General features: G+C 53.4%; 1 protein-coding gene across 5 annotated transcripts in view; it reads left to right on the top strand.

Moving 5' to 3' along the window:
• TCF20 (transcription factor 20) overlaps positions 1 to 18007 on the top strand; it is a 94317-nt gene extending 76310 nt beyond the window's left edge. For 2 of the 5 annotated variants that reach the window (XM_044942479.1, XM_044942475.1), the window contains exons 3-6: positions 2942 to 3035; positions 9843 to 9892; positions 10908 to 11035; positions 16724 to 18007. In XM_044942479.1, coding sequence (XP_044798414.1) covers positions 2942 to 3035; positions 9843 to 9892; positions 10908 to 10991 — 228 coding nt within the window. In that variant the 3' untranslated portion in view covers positions 10992 to 11035; positions 16724 to 18007. Of the gene's footprint in view, positions 1 to 2106; positions 2273 to 2941; positions 3036 to 9842; positions 9893 to 10907; positions 11036 to 16723 lie in introns of those variants that run through there. The other 3 variants (XM_044942476.1, XM_044942477.1, XR_006550898.1) reach the window with 3 other exon arrangements.
• Positions 18008 to 18483: the final 476 nt, after the last annotated feature.

An 18483-nucleotide genomic window follows, 5' to 3' on the forward strand; every position in this document is an offset into this window, starting at 1 on the left:
GGAGATGGGCAGAATCAACTGCCATTTTCCATCCACGTCTCTCTGGGAAGTCGCAGGCCTTCAGCAGACTCCAGGGCTCTGGAGCTGTTCCACCAGATAGATTCCACCAGTGCAGTAACTGTCTGGGCGTGGGGACAGGTTCCCGGTGCTGCCTACTCTATAGTCTGCCCAGAATCCCAAAATCTGCATTTTTAACACGTTTCCAGGTGATGCCAACGCTGCCGGTCCAGGGACCACACTTTAAGAAGCCCTGAACTAAATGCTATAAGGTCCTTTCTCTAAGGCCTGAATAGGCCCTGCAGGATCTTTCTCCTCTGGAAGTAATACAGTAAATTAATTGCATGTTTTTTTTGTTTGTTTGTTTTGTTTTTTAATTTAGAAGCATCATTTTACTGATGTCATTTCCTGGTGAGGGAGTTTGATTTTTTAATTTGTTTTTTAATGAGAAAAATGGGGCCTGTGGGCTGGTTCTGGGCAAGAAGTTTTGTGAAGCCCTGCCAGGGACACAGGGGCATGTGTTGAGGTGGGAAGGAAATGGACAGTGTTCAGACCCAAGGGGATGACAAGGCTGCTCCGCTGGTAGCTCATTGTCGGCCTGTGTCTGGCACATGGGTGTCTTGGGTCAGGTTTGCTGAGCACTTTTGATCCAGCCACTGTTAAAAGCCTGGATTAACACATTCAACCTTCCCAACATCTCGGTGAGGTAGATCATACCAGCAGGTCCACGTCTGCAGACTGAAGAGACGAAGGTTAGGACTGTGACCAAGAACAGCACAAAGATGGGCAGCAGTCGAGTCACTTAACTAAGGAGTGACTTGGATTCCAGAGTCCACACCTGTAGCCAAATACAGCCAGACCTCGAGTACTGGGGTCCCTTCCTGCTTGTCAGGATATTTGGACTGCAAGTTACAGAGTTAAACTAAAGAGTGTGTGTGTGTGTGTGTGTGTGTGTTTTAAGAAAAGTGTCCTCCTCCTCAACAGGTCTGGACACAAGGTGGTCCAGTGCTCAATTATGTTCCAGAAATGCAGACTCTGCCCGCCCTGTCCGGCTGTAGCGCTCAGCACGCTGGGCTCTGTCTCCCGGGCTGCCTCCCTGTGGTGACGAGATGGTGTGACAGAGCTCACCATCCCCTCCTCACAGAGGGCGAGTGAGGAGGCGACTGACTGTCCTGTTTCCTGTCCCTTGGTAGAGGCCTAAACTTTCTCAGAAATTCTGTTCTCTTCAGACTTTACTGCCAGAAATGTTTGACACACCCCTTCCTCAATGGCCACCAGGGCAGGGAGGGCCCGGAGCGTGAGCCCCCTGGGTGGCTGACTGTTCAGGGCTCGTTTAGGAGAACGGGTGTAGCAGAAAGGCCTGTGGGTGACCGTGAAGGAGTTAGCCACGTTCCTTCTCTCCGGCTGATGATTGAGACCTGTGTTCTGAAGGGACCCTGTGGCACTGACAAGGGCTGCCTGAGACGCTGCCAACCGCCCTTGGTTTACCCTGGGCCAGGAAGTCTTATTTCTTGGCAAGGGTGTGAGGGCACGTGGTTATCAGCACCCGGAAGGATGTCGCTCTTCCAGGGCTCTCTCAGCACCCTGTTCCTGCCCCAGTTGCCTCTGGAGGAGGCCAGGTGTGGTCAGCCAGGACCGGCTCTGACCGGGTGCGGGTTTCTCCCCTTCTGAGGCTCCAGGCACCTCGTCTGAGAGCGGGGCTGTCACAGGCTGGCTATGACCAGACGGGGCACATCCAGCGATGGCCGCCACACGGTGCAGGGCGACTTGGGCCGCGCTGTGGCTGCATCCGTGTAGTTCTCCGTCGGCATCAGCATCAGGGGCACTCGATCCAGCTCTCTGTCACCCTACTGCTGCCGCTGTGGGTTAGGGGCGTCCACTCCATGGCTCTGTCCAGGCGGGCTTCACGAACCCCGCTCTATGAGGCGTTCCCGACTGCTGCAGGCCTGTGAGCCATGTGGACCCTGACGGGCTGCCATCCCAGGCAACAGAGCAAAGATGGAAGGGTGCCCTTTGGTCCCCTTTGTCCCTGGAGGGGTGCGGTGTGTGTTGGGGGGGGGCCATTTTCCACAAGTGTAACTGCTTATGGAGCACTTTTATTTTTCCTAGAATCAAGAACAAGCGTCCACCTCGTTCAGGTAGCCTCATCTATGTGGCCTCAGCCACCAGAAGAGTCTGCGCCTTTGCTCAGTGGGGCCAGTGGGGCTCATTTCACAAATGTGATTCTTGTTGACACAGAACGAGCACGCACAGGCAACCGCATCACACGCTAGAGGTGTGCCCCACTTCATGAAAACCTGAGCATAGGAGGAGGAGCGTCTCAATTACAGGATCATGTCTCAGCCAGAAATTCATGGCAGGTTTCCTAGTGCCTTTAAAATAGGATTTGGGTGTAAAAATACCGTGTGCACACAGGAGCCCGTATTTTCTGAAAAGAGAAATATACTTGTATTGGGCATTTGGGATAAGCAGAATAAAAATAAATTCTTCTTACAAAAATAGGAACTAGAAACCAAATTCCACTTTTAATTCTAAAAGACTTATATATAACTCTACTATCTCACCGTCTCCTCCTACCCCAGACTTCCACAGCAGAAATAGACAGGCAGGATCTGTAAGCAGCTCACCAAAGCGGTGAGGGTGGGGGGGCGGGCAGCAGACTCACGGGCAGCGGGCAGCAGGAACACCAGAGGCAGGGCTGGGGGCCTGTGCGCTCTGTTTGATTTATTTGTGGACGTTCGGGAGGCCTGGCCTGAAATGCTGCTGCTGGATGGCGTCCACGATGTGGTCAGCGAGTGGCGGTTAGAAATTGACAGCCCGTCCTGCCGCCAGACTCCAGTAACCGCAGAGACACGCGCTGAGGTCTGACCGACGGGGTCTGGGGCAGGCCTGGAGGAGAGGGTGTCTGGGATGCTGACACGCCTGACTTCTTCCTCCCTTGCAGAAATGTTCCCACTGCCAGGAGGCAGGCGCCACCTTGGGCTGCTACAACAAAGGCTGCTCCTTCCGATACCATTACCCGTGTGCCATTGACGCAGGTAAGGTGGGACCACGGACCCTTGTTCAGAACATCTGAAGGGTAGGACATGCACTGTGACTCTCTGTCTTCTTTATTGTTTGTTTTGTCTCATCTAACCCTGTTCTATTTGTAAATTCTGAAGGAATGCAGAGAAGGTACTAAAAATGAATTAAATGGGGTGATTTTTTTTATATATAAGTTTTGTAATTCGTAAAAGATTCAACTATTTAAGTGTACAATTCAGTGATTTTTACCATCGCATTCACATAGTGGTGCAGGCACAAATCGCAGTTAATTTTAGAGCATTTTCATCACCTCTTAAACTCCTGCCCATTGGCGGTCTCTCTTGCCTTCTGCCCACTGGCAACCACGAGTCTACTTTCTATCTCCATGGATTTGTCTGTTCTGGACATTTCATGTACGTGGAATCACACAGTATGTGGTCTTCATGACGGGCTTCTGTGTGACTCCGCTTCATGATTCTCAGATTTATCCACATCACAGCGTGTGTCAGTACTTCATTTTATTTTCAAACAGTATTGGATTGTAAGGCTACACCATATTTTATCATTCCATTGATGCACATTTAGGTTCTCCACTGTTTTATTATTATCAACAGCAGTGCTGTGAACTGTCACAGACGAGGCTTTGTGTGTACCTAGTGTTTTCGTTTCTCTTGGGCATACCCCTGGGGGTGGAATTCTTGGGTCACGTGGTAACTCTAACCATTTGAGGAATGATCAGACCATTCTTCAAAGTGGCTGAGTCATTTTACATCCCTCCAGCAGTGTGTGAGGGTTCCGGTTCCTCCATCATCACCAGCACCTGTTTTATCTTCTTTTTCACCGTGGCCATCCCCGTGGGCATGAAGTGGCATCTCATTTTGGGATTTGGCTTTGCACATCCCTGGTGGCTAATGACGCTAAGCAAATCCAGTTTATTTTTCTTTTCCTGCTTATGCTGTTTGTTGCTTTTCTTACATTTGAGAACCATTGCATAATCCAAAATCACCAAGATTTATATCTATGTTTTAGTTTTAGCCCTTACTCGAGTCTGATCCGTTTTGGCTATTTTTTGTATATGGTATCCAGTTCATTCCTTTTTTTCCACAAGGATCCCAGTTGTCCCAGCACCATTTGTGGAAAAGGCTACTCTTTGCTCATTCACTGACCTTGTCACCTTTGTCGAAAACCAGTTGCCTGTAGGTGCATAGGTCTCTCTGGACTCCCCAGCACCGCGCGTCCTGCTTATGCGGGCTGTAGTAGACTTTGAAGGTGGAAAGTGTCGGTCCTCCAGGTTTGTTCCATTCTTTCAAGATTGTTCTGGCTCTTCTGGATCTTTTGCTGTTCAGTGCTGAATTTTAGGATCAGCTTGTCCATTCCTGTGGGTGAGAGAGGAAACAGCCATTGAAACTTGGATGGTGATTACACTGATTCTGAAAATCAATTAGGGAGTGTTGCCATCTTGGTAATAATGTATCCTCCAATCCATGATCATGAGGTATCTGTCTTTCCATTTATTTCAGTCTTTAATTTCTTTCAATACTGTTTTGTAATTTTCAGAGTAGACATTTTGCACTTTCTTTGTTAAATTTATTCCTAAGTATTTTTATTATTTTTAGTACAATTATATATAGAATTGTTTTTTTAAGTCAGTTTTCAGGTTGTTCACTGTGAGTGTATAGACGTATAATTGACTGAGATATATGTATTGATCATGGATCTTGGAACTCTGCTCAACTCATTGATTAGTTCTAATAGTGGTTTAGTGGATTTCTATAGACAAGATATGTCACCTGCAAATAGGCCATTTTACTTCTTTTCAGGTCAGATAGATGCCTTAGTTCTCTGGCTGGATCTTCCACATAACGTTGGGTAGAAGTGACAAGAACTGGTGCGCTTGCCTTGTTTCTGACCCCTTATGATGATAGCAGTGGGATTTTCAGAGACGTTCTTGATATGGCTGAGGAGGTTCCCTTCTGCTCCTAGTTTGATGTGTGTTTTTATCATGAACTGGTGTTGGATTTTGTCAGACATTTTCCCAGTTCTCTGAGGTAATCAGAGTGGTGTTTTGCACTGCGACAAGTGTTGAAAGAAGGATCCCTTCTGTCTGAGAAGTGCCATCCGGTGAGCAGTGCAGGAGACTTGAGTCTGACTCAGAGCTTCAGTGCCTGGGAGAATCCTCTTTCTTTCTCCTGACTCATAGCTCTTTGTTGATTGTCTTCACCAGTTCCTTTTTGAGTGTTAGATGGGTCTGATACCTTCACCTAGCAGGTTGCTCATAATGTGGCAGTCAGGATGGAGGAAGAGAAAAGGGGCAGACAGACGAGAGTGCTGACGGAGCCTGGGGGCTGAGCAGGTGGCAGCCATGCAGAGCGCAGAGCACTTGGAGTCGGATCTGGCAGGCAAGGAGGAGTCCAAGTTCCTCTCGACCACACTTCACCCCGCTCACCTACACTTGCTGAAGCGCGCCCCCCTGCCTCTCATTGTCCCTCCTTTCCCCCTCCCTTTTCTCTCCTTTCCAGGTTTCTGTAGGGGCTGCAGCTGAAAAGAATAAGAAAGGGAATTCCCTGGCAGTCCAGGATAGTTAGGATTCTGGGTTTTCACTGCCGGGCGCCCAGGTTCAGTCCTTGGTTGGGAGCTAAGACCCCACGAGCCACATGGCACAGCCAAAAAACAAGAAAGATAGAGAAAGATAATGCTCTAACTTTATGCTGAAGTTAGATTCTGGTGAAAGTGTGTTTGCACACACTGAAGGGCAGCTGGTGGCCAGGACCCTGTGTGGCCAGAGGGGAAAGTGGGCATGAGAAGAGAGCCTTGAAATGTCAGCTCAGGGAGTTTGGGTTCCAGTCCGTCCCTTCCGTCCTGTCCTCCTCTGTGTGTTTCCAGGTTGAATCTGAGCTGTAATTCACCTGGACCATGGTCTGGGGTGTTCTGTAGAACAGCCGCTAAACCCTTCTCTCTCAGGGCCAACCACTGCCTTTGCTCATTTTCATGATGCAGTCAGGGTTCTGTCAGAATGTTTTGTTTCTTTTTCCAGTTTAAGCTTCGTGGTCTTTAAATGAAGATTTTTAAGTCTCGGGTTTTGGGCAGTGGTTTGTAAGTTTTATGGGCGAGAGGCAGCAAGAATTACCTCTCCCGTTAGTGGCCAGTGACCGGAGGTCCCTGCACAGGGCTTTGCGCAGGAGCACCAGGCGGGCCGCGGGCAGGCCGCCTCGCCTCTGCAGGCGTGCTCCTGGCGCGCTTGGGCACCTGCATCCAGGCAGCGCCTCCAGGGATTGAGCAGTGCTGCGCGATGAACTTGCTGCGGTGGGGGAATGTTCTAGACCTGTACTGTCCAATGCAGCAGCCACAAGCCATGTGTGAGCGCGTGGAAGATAGCTAGTGGAAGGGAGAGACTGAGGTTTTATTTTGTCTTACTTCCCTTGGTGGCTGGCAGCACAGGCCCAGCCACCTTGGTCAAGACGGGCGTTGGGGGTTCTTTGGGAAAGGCCCTGGGCTCTCTTCCCTCTGATGGAGGAGGCAGGGCCGACTTTGCCAGCTGAGGGTTAGGAAGTCAATGACTTCCTCGTTGCTCTCTTTGAGCCTGTCTGGTGTGGCCTGCCAGGTAAGCTGGTAACATCTCTGTTTGGCAGAAGTTGGTGGCCGAGTGTCCAGGCAGACGGGGGCTGTCTGGGTTGGGGCCCTGGCCCTCTGGCTTTGCTGCCCCAGCCGCTGCACACACTGCTCCTCAATGTGGGACTGGCCCCAGAGCAGCAGCTTCGCAGGGTGACCATGTCTGGGGCATGTGTTGGTCTCTCTGATGACCTGAGTCATAGTGACTTAGAGCCTGTGTCACTGTGCGGACTGATGCCTGGATTTATCCACAGTCTTCCCAGGAATTCTGTAAGTGGTGAGTCTTTGTGTCTGGAAAAGCCTTCATTGATTTCTTTTCTTTCTAATTATAATAAAAATAAGTCCTCTAGTCAAGTCCCCCGTCTCTGTGTAGACTAAGGAACAGTTTAGCATTTTCATCTCTGCCCTCCTGCCAGCTGCCCAAACCTTAGAGAGCCGTTGGTGGTGAAGGGAAAACTTTTACTTCTGGGCACGTCTCCATGGAAACCTGAGGATCTGTGGCTCTAGCTAACCGCGGTCACACACTCGTGACGTAGTGGTTCGCTTTTTTGTGCTGCTTGTTACGTCACAGACACGAGATTTATCTCCCAGAGGAAGAGGCAATAATAAGGGCATGAGCACCAGTTAAAACAGAAAAAGATGAAACATATTTACCGCAGCGAGCCACGACACAGAGGCCAGAGACAGAAGGCCTGCTGTGGCTCGGCAGTAATCCCACTGTGCATTAGCGGTCTTGCCTGGAGGGGCTTCATGAGGAGACACAGCTGGGAATTTCACCTGCGGCCCCCCTTCCTGCAGCATTTTAAAGCTGCTCTCTCTGCCGACTTTGATCTTGGCAGGGGGTTTAGAGTCCCTGATGGGCTCTGTGAAATGACTGGTGGTCTGGCCACTCCCTGGAAAGGAGCTGTCTGCATCACAGAAGCCAGTTCAAGGCCTTCCTCTGCCCTCTTCCCCCTTCCTCCGGCCCCAGGAGACTGCTGCTCGGTGAGGCTGCTCAGTGAGGTGGGGTGAGGCTGGCGGACCCCCCAGTCCCAGCCTGATTTTGCCAGTGTGAGCACTCAGTGTAGCCCTGAGAGACCGTAGCTGAGCTGGAGGCTGCTGGGGTTCAGCGGACCCCAAGGACATGAGACGTCCTTCCGTTTTCTCCCTCCTTGGGCTCACCACCCTAGCTGGAGCGTATGTGGGTGCATGTGGGTATCTGAGGTTCCACATAGCTTGTGGCGAGAAGCTCAGCAGAGTCTTCCGCCCCTACACCTAGAGAGGACTCTCAAAGCGGAGCGCCGGCCTGGGGTGTTGGCGTCCGTGTCTGGAAGCCACCCTGCTGACTTGGGAGCCTGGTGAGTCTCTGCTGGCCTGTGTGGTGCTCTGACTTCACCGTGGGAAGGTGCTGACCGGGCCCTCTGCACTGGGTAGGCCAGGGGCTCACGGAAGCCAGCGAGCCAGCGAGCTGCCGGCGCCTGCTGCGAGCCTCCCGCCCCTCCTCACTCTCCCCTGGTGGAGGCTGGCGGGAGGCAGTCTAGAAGAGGCTCCCAGGCCCCTGCAGTTGTCTGCGCTCTTCAGCTGTGCTTCTCGTCCTGCCAGGAGGGGGAAGTGCATGTCCTGTGGGCCTGTGACCTCACCAGAATGAGGAGCGCCTTTGCCCGCGTGGGAGGCCTTGTGAGAAGGTTTCGTAGATTGGTTCAGGACACTCCGTTTCCAGAAGTACCAGGGACTAGTTCCAAATTGCCTTTAGCGTTCACTTCTATTGTTTTATTTCTTTTCTGCTTTTTAACTTCAAGGGAACATGTTTCCTAACTAGAAGCACATTTTACTAATGGTTCATTGCTGCTGGTCACTGTTTCATGGCTGTGTGAGGGCCCTCTCAGACCTCTGCCTTCCTGATGGTATCTTTTCCAACTCACGCACCCCCTCCTCATTTCTGTAAACCCCTGGGGTGGGAGGGTGGCCTCGCCCCGCATGGCCTGTGCCATCTCTGCTGGCATGCTGTGGCCACTGCCCAGGTGAGGCAAAGGCGCCTCCTTCAGGCTCCAGCTGTCCGTCCCTGCTGTCCGGGAGCTCTCTGGCCAACTGGAGCGGCAGGAGCCTGGGTTACACCGTGTACTTGTGGGTTGTAAATTAGCACTTTTCATTTACTGCTGTGCTGTTTGCTTGGGGGTGTGGGGTGAGGCACAGATGAGCAGCACTTGCTGTTTCCCAAGCCCTCAGGCTTGCCTGGGGCTGAGAGGACTAAACCCGCCCAGTCTGAGGATCCTGGGACTCCGGAGGGGAGGTGGCTCAGCCAGATTGTGAGAGGGTCTCCGTTGATTTGTATAAAATGTAGAGGGCCTCAGAAGTTTCCATTTGTGTATCCCCTTGCTTATTATTATTTCACTTGAAATCTGTGGCTACACAGGCCGCTCATCTGGACCTCGCTTTAAAGCTGAGTTAAATTGTAAATTTAACAAGGCTAAGTACCGTGCCACCCCCTGCCATGGTGTCCGGGAGCTCTCTGAGAACGCGTGACCAGTATTAACATCCTGCCACCACCTCTGGCTCTGGGGCTGAGGAGTCACAGCCCCTCATGGGGTTTCACTTTCCCCTGAAGCCCTAGCGTGGCTTGCGGAGCTTCTCCGGCATCTCCATGGTTCGGGGGAGAAGGCGGCAGGCAGCAGTGCTGGGCCTGGCCTCCTTTCCGCCTCTGACCTGTGACTCGACGGGAGGAAAGAGGCCTGCAGATTTAGCGCTTTCACAAGGAAGCCTTGGTGTGGGCCTGTGGAGTGGGCTTAGCCTAGGATAAGAAATTCTAAAAAGAACATTTACTGGAGATTGTTAAAACAACAGGATATGATCATGGGAATACAGAAAAAATAAAATTAGTGTCTCCTATAACCTTACTATCCAAAGAGTAAGATTTTGGATACTGTCATATTTTGGTAGATCTCCTTTGTCCTTCATGCATATAAACATTGTGACAAATGGGATTGTACTTGCCCACGTGTGTATCCGAGCAGTGTGTATCGTGTTTCCCCATGCTGTTACCTATTCTGAAACCTTGTCTAACCGACTGATAGTCCACCATGTTGAGGTGCCACAGGCTATTTGGGGGTGTCTCTCATGTTCTCCTATTAGAAATCACAGTGCGGGGTCCTCTATCTCCATGTGTGACCCCCACCCCACGCCCCTCGGGCTGTGCCCCCGCCAGGCTCCTCCTGACTGTCCCCTCTGTCTTGCAGATTGTTTGCTCCACGAGGAGAACTTCTCGGTGAGGTGCCCCAAGCACAAGGTGAGTCAGCCTGCAGAGCCGGTGCTCCCCGCAGGACTAGGGGGTCGGGGGCTCCTCCCGAAAGACCTGGAGACCTGATATTCAGTCTCAGGCCAGGGCTTAGTGGGTGGAGGGGCAGACAGGAGGGAGCCCTGTGATGTGGGGTCAGCACCGTGTGGTGGCGGAGCTGGGGAGAAGGTGTTTGTCTGTTAAGAGAAACGCACGAAACTCCTGGTTTCCGCCTTAGTTTAGTGGAACCCCAGACCACAGACTGGCGTGGGGTGAGGTTGGCTGTAGGCCTGGATGCAGAGCAGAGGCGTCTTCCCCGATTAGAGAGAGCTGACGCCCGGCTCTCGGGGAAACGCCATCCCCGCCAGGTTCTGCTTCCGCAGGTACAGCCCATGGTGTCTGCATTTGGTTCAAGAGTTGGTCTCTTGGTCGCCTCTCAAATTTAGGAAGGGAAGGAAGATGTGGGCGGAGTGTGTGAATGGCCTGTTTCCAAGACACCACTCACGGGTGTGGGGAGGGGAGGGTGTGGAGAAGGGACCCCCGGGAAGGGCTGGGCTGGTGGAGGCCTCCACCTGGCGCTCCTGCAGCGGCGGCTCTCCTCTGGCTGAGGTCACACTGACCCCTGGTGGCCACTCTCTGGTGCTCACAGTCTTCAGTCTCCGCTCAGTGGGGCCAGAAGGTACTAGAAAGAGGTCATCTTGACAGTCTGCTCTCAAATTGCTTCTGAAGGATGCTTACTGATGCTTTTCTTTAAAAATTATTTCCCGAAATGGATCCTTGGATCTTACAATTTTCTCTTTATTTTTTACTTCATTTATATTTTATTTTTTTAAACTTCCCTTTTTGAAGGGTTACATTTTGCATCAGCAAACCCTGTCTTGAGTATCTCCTGTATGTCGTTCAGTACTGACTCTCTGCTTTTTCTTTCCTTTTCCATGTGCGTTCCTTGCCTCACCTCCGCCCACCCTGACCCGCACGCTCGTTCTCTGTCCCTCCTGTCTCGTCTCCTTGGCTTTGCTGGCGTCAGCCTCCCCTCCCATGCCCTGTCCCCCCCTTGCAGAACAAGACAGCGAAAGGCAGCCTCAGCACAGAGCAGTCGGAGCGGGGGTGAGGGGGGCAGTGTGCTCGTGGGAATGGAAAGTACAGCAAGCACAGGTGAGTCGGGGCCGCCGCCCCTGCGGACTGTGATGGGGTGTCGTGGCCTCTGCCTCCTGCTCGCCCTGGCCAGGCGGCACCTGGGTATCTAATTGCATGAGGCCAACACCCGGTGGATAAAGCACTTCTCTGTTTGTTGCTTAGCCCCCCAGAATATGTGTAGAAAGATAATGTGGGGCTTTAAAATGGTTCCATCATCCACTAGGGATCAGGGGGCTGTTCCTGAAGGCAGGCCTTAGGTGGGGCTCCTGGGGGCAGCTGGCTTCTGGGACGGAGCCTCTAAGGTGGGGGTGCTTTTGCCTGCAGCCCTCGCTCTTTCCCCGTCTCAGAAAGGCTTCTCACCAGAGATCTTTTCTTTTTTAGTTTGCTTGATGTCTCTAAAGCTTGGGCTTCCCTGGTGGCTCAGCCAGAAGGAATCTGCCTGCAGTATATGAAATGCAGGTTCCATCCCTGGGTCAGGAACATCCCCTGGAGAAGGAAATGGCAACCCACTCCAGTATTCTTGCCTAGGAAATCCCATGGACAGAGGAGCCTGGTGGGCTACAGTCCATGGGGTCGCAAAGAGTCACGACTTAGCGACTACACCACCACCACAGCTCTAAACCTTTGAGTGAGTTCTCCTTTGAAAAACAAAAAATTCCCCAAGTTTTGTTATGTGAAATCTTCCCCTGCCTCCCGGTTCTATGAAAGATTCCTTTCATATAAGTACAAAGGGAAGAAAATCCCCTCAAAGATTCAGTAGACTTTAGCACCACATTTAATTTTCCTTTTAAAATTCTCAGGAGATTGAGTTGTGCTTTCCATGAGTGTGTCTGTGGGTTCGTGGTCGGGGCTGGTAGCATGTGCCTGTGAAAGCAGGATTATATGACTTGGGTCTCTCGAAGCAATGGGCCCGCAGTGCCCACCTCCACCCTGCCTTCCACATCCTCCCCGTCCGTACTGAGTCACTGAGGGAAAAGCAAAACAGATTATGAGAAGAAGAAGCAAAATGTAACTAACCTGGAGCACTTGGTTCTACAGGATGGGGTGGGCGGCCAGTTGTCTCAGAAATGTTCATTAAGGGATTCATCAGGTGAGAGCATCTGTGTTTACTCCAGGCGTCTGCGACCCACACACTGGTGTGCAAGGCCTGGCTCTCTGGGGCAGCACTGTGTGCCTGAGTCTCTGGAATGTTCCCTCCCCCTTGTTACAAATCTTCCCCGGGGCCTCAGCGGGTAAAAAATCCACCTGCACTGCAGTGCAGGAGCCAGAAGACTTGGGTTCAATCCCTGGATCAGGAAGATCCCCTGGAGGAGGGCATGGTTACCCACTCCAGTATTCTTACCTGAAAAATCCCATGGACAGAGGTGCCTAGAGGGCTACAGTCCACGGGGTCGCAAAAAGTCAGACACGACTGAGCATCCGTGTTACAAGGGATGGGAGTCTGCCTAAAATTCATCCCGGGACATGGCAGTTTTCATCTGGGAAGTCACTTGTTTCTTAGGTGGATCCCAGTACCAGCCTCCAGAGAAGGCCCTCGGCTGGGTAACAAGCCCGTGGGGGTTACAGTGCTCTCATGAAGGTGTCCAGTGAGGACTCCGCACTCTCTCTCTTCTCTCCTGCTCTTCCAGGGGTGGGGGTGGGAATGGAGGGCGCGGGGGTGGGGGCGGGAGGCTGGCCATCACGTGGAGCTCTCCGCGTCTAGAACCTGCAGGGTCCAGTGACCCTCAGGCCAGCAGCAGTCCGGGGGATTTCCAGGCCTGTTTCTGTTGGCCCTTCCGCGTGTCCCTGGGCTTGATGGTGTCACTGTTTCTGAGCGGCTCTGCCACCTTCCCGGCCCCAGTGTTTAGAGCCACTTGGAGCGGAGGCCATGGGGAGTATTCCCAGAAGTGTCCGGGAAGAGCTGGTTGGGAGAGAACCATGAGTTACTTGGGGCCTTTTGTTCTTGTCCTGGAATCCCAGCCTGTGTTTGAGAAAAATAGGAAGTCTGGGCCCAGTTTCCTCTTGGAAATTTTAATTTTGTTCATCCTCGCCTTCCTCTCTGCCCATTCTTGGGCTCTGCCAGCTGCCAGAGCCCTCGGCTCTCACAGGATGACAAGCCTCATGGTTTATTCCTCACACGGTGGGTGTTGCTGTCATGTTTATACCAAAGAAACGAGGCGCTGAGTGATCGAGTGGCCTGTCCCTCCGTTTGGGGTTGTTTCAAGTCTGTTGAGGTCAGACCTTTCCCTCTTGGAGGGAAGGGAGGGACAGAGCGCCGTCTCGTGCACCTGAAGTGCTTGTCAAGGCAGGGCCCTTCTCCTGGGTTTGCCCGCCCTCTGCAGGTGGTGAGAAGCCCCAGCGTGAGGGGCGGACACAGCCCCTCCCCTCAGGGAGCATTCACCTTGGGGTCTGTGCTGGGGGCGCAGATCCACCATCACAAGGTGGGGAACGGGCAGCGATTATTCCTGTGGTGTGGAGAGTGCTGTGTGACAGCGTCAGCCCACTTAGCATCTCTGTGCTTCAGTTCCTCCTTCTGTGAAAAGAGGACTAACAGTGGTCAGCCTTGTGAGGATGCAGTTAAGAAATGTCTCCACCGTGCCCAGCGCAGCCCTGTCTGGCAGAAAACGCCAGGGCTGAGGGCATGGAGATGCGAGTTCTCATCTCCCTCTGCCACGTGAGGTACCTGGCCAGGCCAGCTGTGCCAGGGAGGAAAGGTCAGTGGGCGGCCCCCTCCCGGGTCTGCGGGTGCAGGAGCCTTGGCCAGCCAGTTCCGCCCTCTCCCCGGCTCGAGGCAGCTACTGGACAAGGCTCCTTGCCCGTCCCTCGTTCTCATCGGCTGTAGACACGGAGGCCCCATTCCCACCCAGCCCACCCAGTGGCGGGAAGCCGTGACCTCCATCCAGCTCTGCCTTGTCCTGGGTGCCAGGTTAGTGCCCAGGGTCATGTCCCGGGTCCCCCTTCCCGCCCACCCCGCGGCCCCGCATGCAGTGCCGCTCTGCACCAGCTCCTTTCTCTCCTTGACTTGAGGTTCCCGCCATCTGTAGGGCCAAGTGCAGCTCCTCAGCTCACCTCCGAGGGCCCTGGGGTCACCTTCTCTGACTCCTCAGTGCCTGGCTGCCTCCCTCAGGGGTCCTGTGCCCACACTCGGCTTCCCAGGCCACGGTGCTGTGCCCCGTCTCCTCTTTGGGTCTCAGCTTCAGGGCACGTCCTCAGAGCAGCCTTCCCAGTCCCCTTGTCCCCACTCTGCCACCTCCCTGGCGTCACCACGGTTTCGAGTCGCTGGTATGTTCATGAACCGTCTGAGTCTCCACCAGACTGTCCTCCCACAAGGACAGGGACGGCTGTCTCGGCCTCTTCATGCACTGGCCCAGGATTTGGGGGGAGGAAGGCATGCAGGGTAGTTCCTGTCCTCATGGGGTGGCCCAGGGAGGAGGCCGCTGACCTGATGGCGTCGGGCGGGTGCAGGCTCCTCACGTGCTCCCCAGCAGGCTTGGGTCTCAGCTTACAAAGGTGAGGGCAGCCTCAGCCAGGTGGGGGTCCCGCCCAGGTCCAGGCGGCCGAGGTGAAGCTGAAGGGCAGCAGGAAGAGGCTGATGGGAACGCTTTGGCCTGGGATGAAGGCCCGATTGTTCGCCAAGAGCTGAACACGCCGGTGCCTTTCTACCGGCGTGTTCGGCCGGTAGAGAGCGGCCTCAGCACAGAGGGCTGCCCGCTCGCTCACGGGCCACGGCTCTGCCCGGGTGCTGCCTCCTCAGCCACCTCTGGCACCTTTGGACAGACCTGAGCGATGGAGGCTCCGAGGCAGAGTCCCAGGGGCCCAGTCAGGAGAGCTTGCTGGCCGTGAGCCCCAGCCCCAAGCCTGACAAGCCCAGGGCTTGGGCTGCACAGGTCCCCTCCCTCAGGGCTTTGTCTCCAAGATGATGGGGGCAGGGACGGCAGGCCTCACAGTGTTACAGTGAAGAAGTGTCTATAGGGCTCCTGGCATAGTGCCTGACCCCTACTAGATGTTTCAAGAGTTTTCTTCCCATTCTTCCTACTAAAGGAATAGTTTTTAGGAATAACGGAGAAGTTAGGGCCCCATTATATTCAGGGTCAGTCAGGTATCAGACCCTGGGGAGGTCCCTGTGGGAAAGGCCGGAAGGCCAGGCACTGGCAGGGGATATGGACGGACCACCAGGCCCCCCAGTGGCACCAAGGGAAGGAGCCCAGGCCAGCGGCCTGCGGAGCCCTCCAGCCAGGCAGACCCTGGTGCGGAGACCACCTGCATTCTAGAGGGTGCAGGCCGAAGACTGCCAAGTGCTGGGGAGAGGCAGACCGTGCCCCTGGCCCTCGTTCCATGAGCTGAGCTTTGCAGGATGTGCGGGCACTTGTCTTCTGTTCCCGCCCGTGGCCCACATCCCAGGCAAGATTTGACCCCTTTGGTCGTTGTTTGAGGCCCCCTGGCAGCCCTGCCCTGGCATCGCCTTGATAGAGGGTCTTTGGTCCCTGCACCAGAGAAGGCTGCTTCTTCTCCCCTTTTCCTGGCAGCCTCAGCCTCAGGAAACCAGAGTGGAGAGAGTCCGTGCTGGGGGAGGGGGTGCTGGGGTGACCCCCTGGGTGTGGGGGAAGCCACTCTGTGGCCCATGGCAGGGTGGCTCAGCTCCTGGCCCTGGCAGCCGGAGGCGCAGGGTCTGCTTTTGCCTGAGGGTGGCGACGCTGTCCTGCTGCCCTGCAAGTCCCTTACTGTTATTCATGTTTTCTGCCAAGCAGCTAGGAATCTCTTTTTTGGCAAAGGCTGGCGGGAATGTCTGTTCTTAGCTTGTATACACAGGCTAGCCTTAACTAGTTTGTGTATTAGTAAGTTTTACAGAAGCAGAAAAGGGACTGGTGATGCCTGGGTTTTCCTGAGGTTTATCGGTTGGTGGAGGGCACCGGAAAGGGTTTGAGGAAGAAGCCAGGTGAGCCCCTGCACACACACACACACACACACACACACACACACAGGGGTGTCACCACACGTGGCTCTTGGTTTAATTTTTCTGGACTGAATTCCTCGGAAATTGCTGTGTCTCTTGAGATCCTTGCACACGTAAGGATCCATGAAGTATCCTGAGGAGGCCCTTGGTACAAGCCCACGTACCCTCGATGGTCACCAGGAGAGCCTTCCTAAGCCTGGAGCCCGGGCCAGAAGGAGAGACAGACGCCAGTAGCAGGGCCTGGGGAGCCCCAGAGAGTGACCTGAGAGCCGCCCTCCCCTTGGAGCTCCCAGGAGTGTTCTCTGTTAGCTGTGAGAGCGCCGCCCGCGGCTGGAGGCGACCCGGGCGTGGTCCTGAGCAGGTTCTTCCACATCAGCTGAGTGCTTGGCCACCTCTGTGAGGACAGGTCCCGGGGCCCACGTGCTGAGTCCCACTATAGGCCCCAGGGGGCAGCATCCTGAGCAAGGGTCACCCCAAGAGCTGCCCCACTCCAGGCAGCCCCACCTCGGGGGTCAGGGGAGTCTCTCCTGGTCTCGGCTCCCTCCACGCACTGGGGAGGGACACTCCGAGTCCATACCCAGTGCAGCTGGTCAGGTCATTGCTGCCTTTACCCTGTTTCAGGCCCAGAGCCACACAGCCGGCTCTGCCATGGGCCCTGGGTGTCTCCGGTGCCGGCTGCCAGACCCTGCAGAGTCGCGCCACCACAGAGCAGGGGCTGTGGGCTGCAGCGCCATGCAGAGGTTCCCAGCACCCAGTGTCTGCTTGTCTTGCAGGTGAGACTGTGGAGATGAGAAGGTGGTGGATACTCGTGATGGAATGGAAACGGTCCTCCTGTGCAGCCACACCCCACCCCGCCCCACCCCGCGTGCCTGCCCGCGCCAGCACTTCCTTCCTAAGTTCTTACATCACTCTCAAACCGGTGACACCACAGGAAAGAAAGACCCAAGACGTTGGAATGGCTGTTTCCATGGACACAATCTCCATAGTGACAGTGTGGGGGGAGGGGGGAGGGGTGGGATGATGGGAAAGGGTGGGGGGAATTAAAAGGGAGGGATAAAAATATATATATATAAATCTATTTTTAGTCTGGAAAGACTTTGTTTAAATGAAAGGTGCGCTATCCCTTTTGATTCTATTTTAAAATTATCTAGTTAAAGAACTCCAAATTTGTTCCAATAACGTGAAATTTAAATGTGAAATTGAACCGAACAAACTCTGATCTCACAAGGACAGGGGTGGCTTAGATCCTTGGCACAGCTCACACAATTCAGAGACTCTATACCCGGGGTCAGAGGAACAGACGAACCACACCAAACCATGTCTTTGTCAGTAATTTGTCTCAAAGTGGGAAGGTTGAGGGGGAGGGGAGTGGGGGATGGTCCATGTTTTCAAGAATGGGAGAATGATGTTTAAACACAAAAATAAATCTTTTTCATTTCCAGAAACACTATTTATTTATTATTTTTTTAATTTTTATTTTTTTTTCGGGGGAGGGGACATTGGCGGATGCCCCAAGGCGGAGGCCCCACGGTCACAACTGTGTCCTGGGTCCTTGGCCGGTGAGAGCCCCGAGGGTCCCACCAAAGCGGCTTGGCCGGCAGGATCAAGGGATGGCCGCCCCGGGCGCATTCCAGGCAGCTGTTGTGCCCTGACCCCCAGGGCAGACGGATGAACCTAGGCCGTAAGAGTGGACACAGGGAAGGACAGTGTCAGATGTGCTCACGGGGGTAAGCTGACCAGGAGCACCCACTCCACCCTTTCTTCTTTGCTTTCACTTTTATAAAGGAAAAGGGAGCCTGCCAGTTGAGCAGCCCCCCGCTACATGATTCTCTATGTTGTGTTGTTTTGTTTTGTAAATTGTATAATTTTTAAATATCTGAGTTTTAAAAAAAGAAAAAAGTACAAAAAAAAAAATCTTGTTAAGGCCTTAAGAAGGGGTTAGTGCATCTTTCAGGGGTCACTCTGCCGTGGGGATAAAATAGCTGTTTCACAAACAGTTTTATTTAAAAAACAAAACAAAAAAAATCAAAAAAATAATAAACTTCATTTTAACCTTGTTTCCTTTTTTGTTTGAAGCAAACGCGTCTCTTTCTCCTCCCAATCCAGCCGTCAGGCTGGCTCTGGTTCTGCTGCGGAGGTGGCTGCCATCAGACTGGCCCAGCCACCTACACCTCCCACAGGCCCAGGGCCCTTGCAGCAGACCCTGGAATGATCCCAACCAAGGACAGTTCTAGCCGCTCAGCCTGGTGGGTCAAACTCAGCCGTGTGTGAAGATGGCCAGATTACTTGAGAGGAGGACAAAATTCCAATCAATGTGAATTTTAAAGCTTATAAAAAAATAATGCAATGTTAATGGACTTTGTTTTTTTAAGAACAGAAACACTGGAAGGAATGCTGTGAAGTAGAAATAAGCAATTATAAATTAGTTCTGGTGTGCTTATCAGTTTGAGGCTGCAGAAATGGCAGATTAGCTTGGTTACAATGGCTGCATCCATCAGTGTGGTCCAATGCTCATTTTGCTCCACCAGGATGG

Source organism: Bubalus bubalis, chromosome 4, assembly GCF_019923935.1.
Source record: "Bubalus bubalis isolate 160015118507 breed Murrah chromosome 4, NDDB_SH_1, whole genome shotgun sequence".
NCBI classification, from domain to species: Eukaryota; Metazoa; Chordata; class Mammalia; order Artiodactyla; family Bovidae; genus Bubalus; species Bubalus bubalis.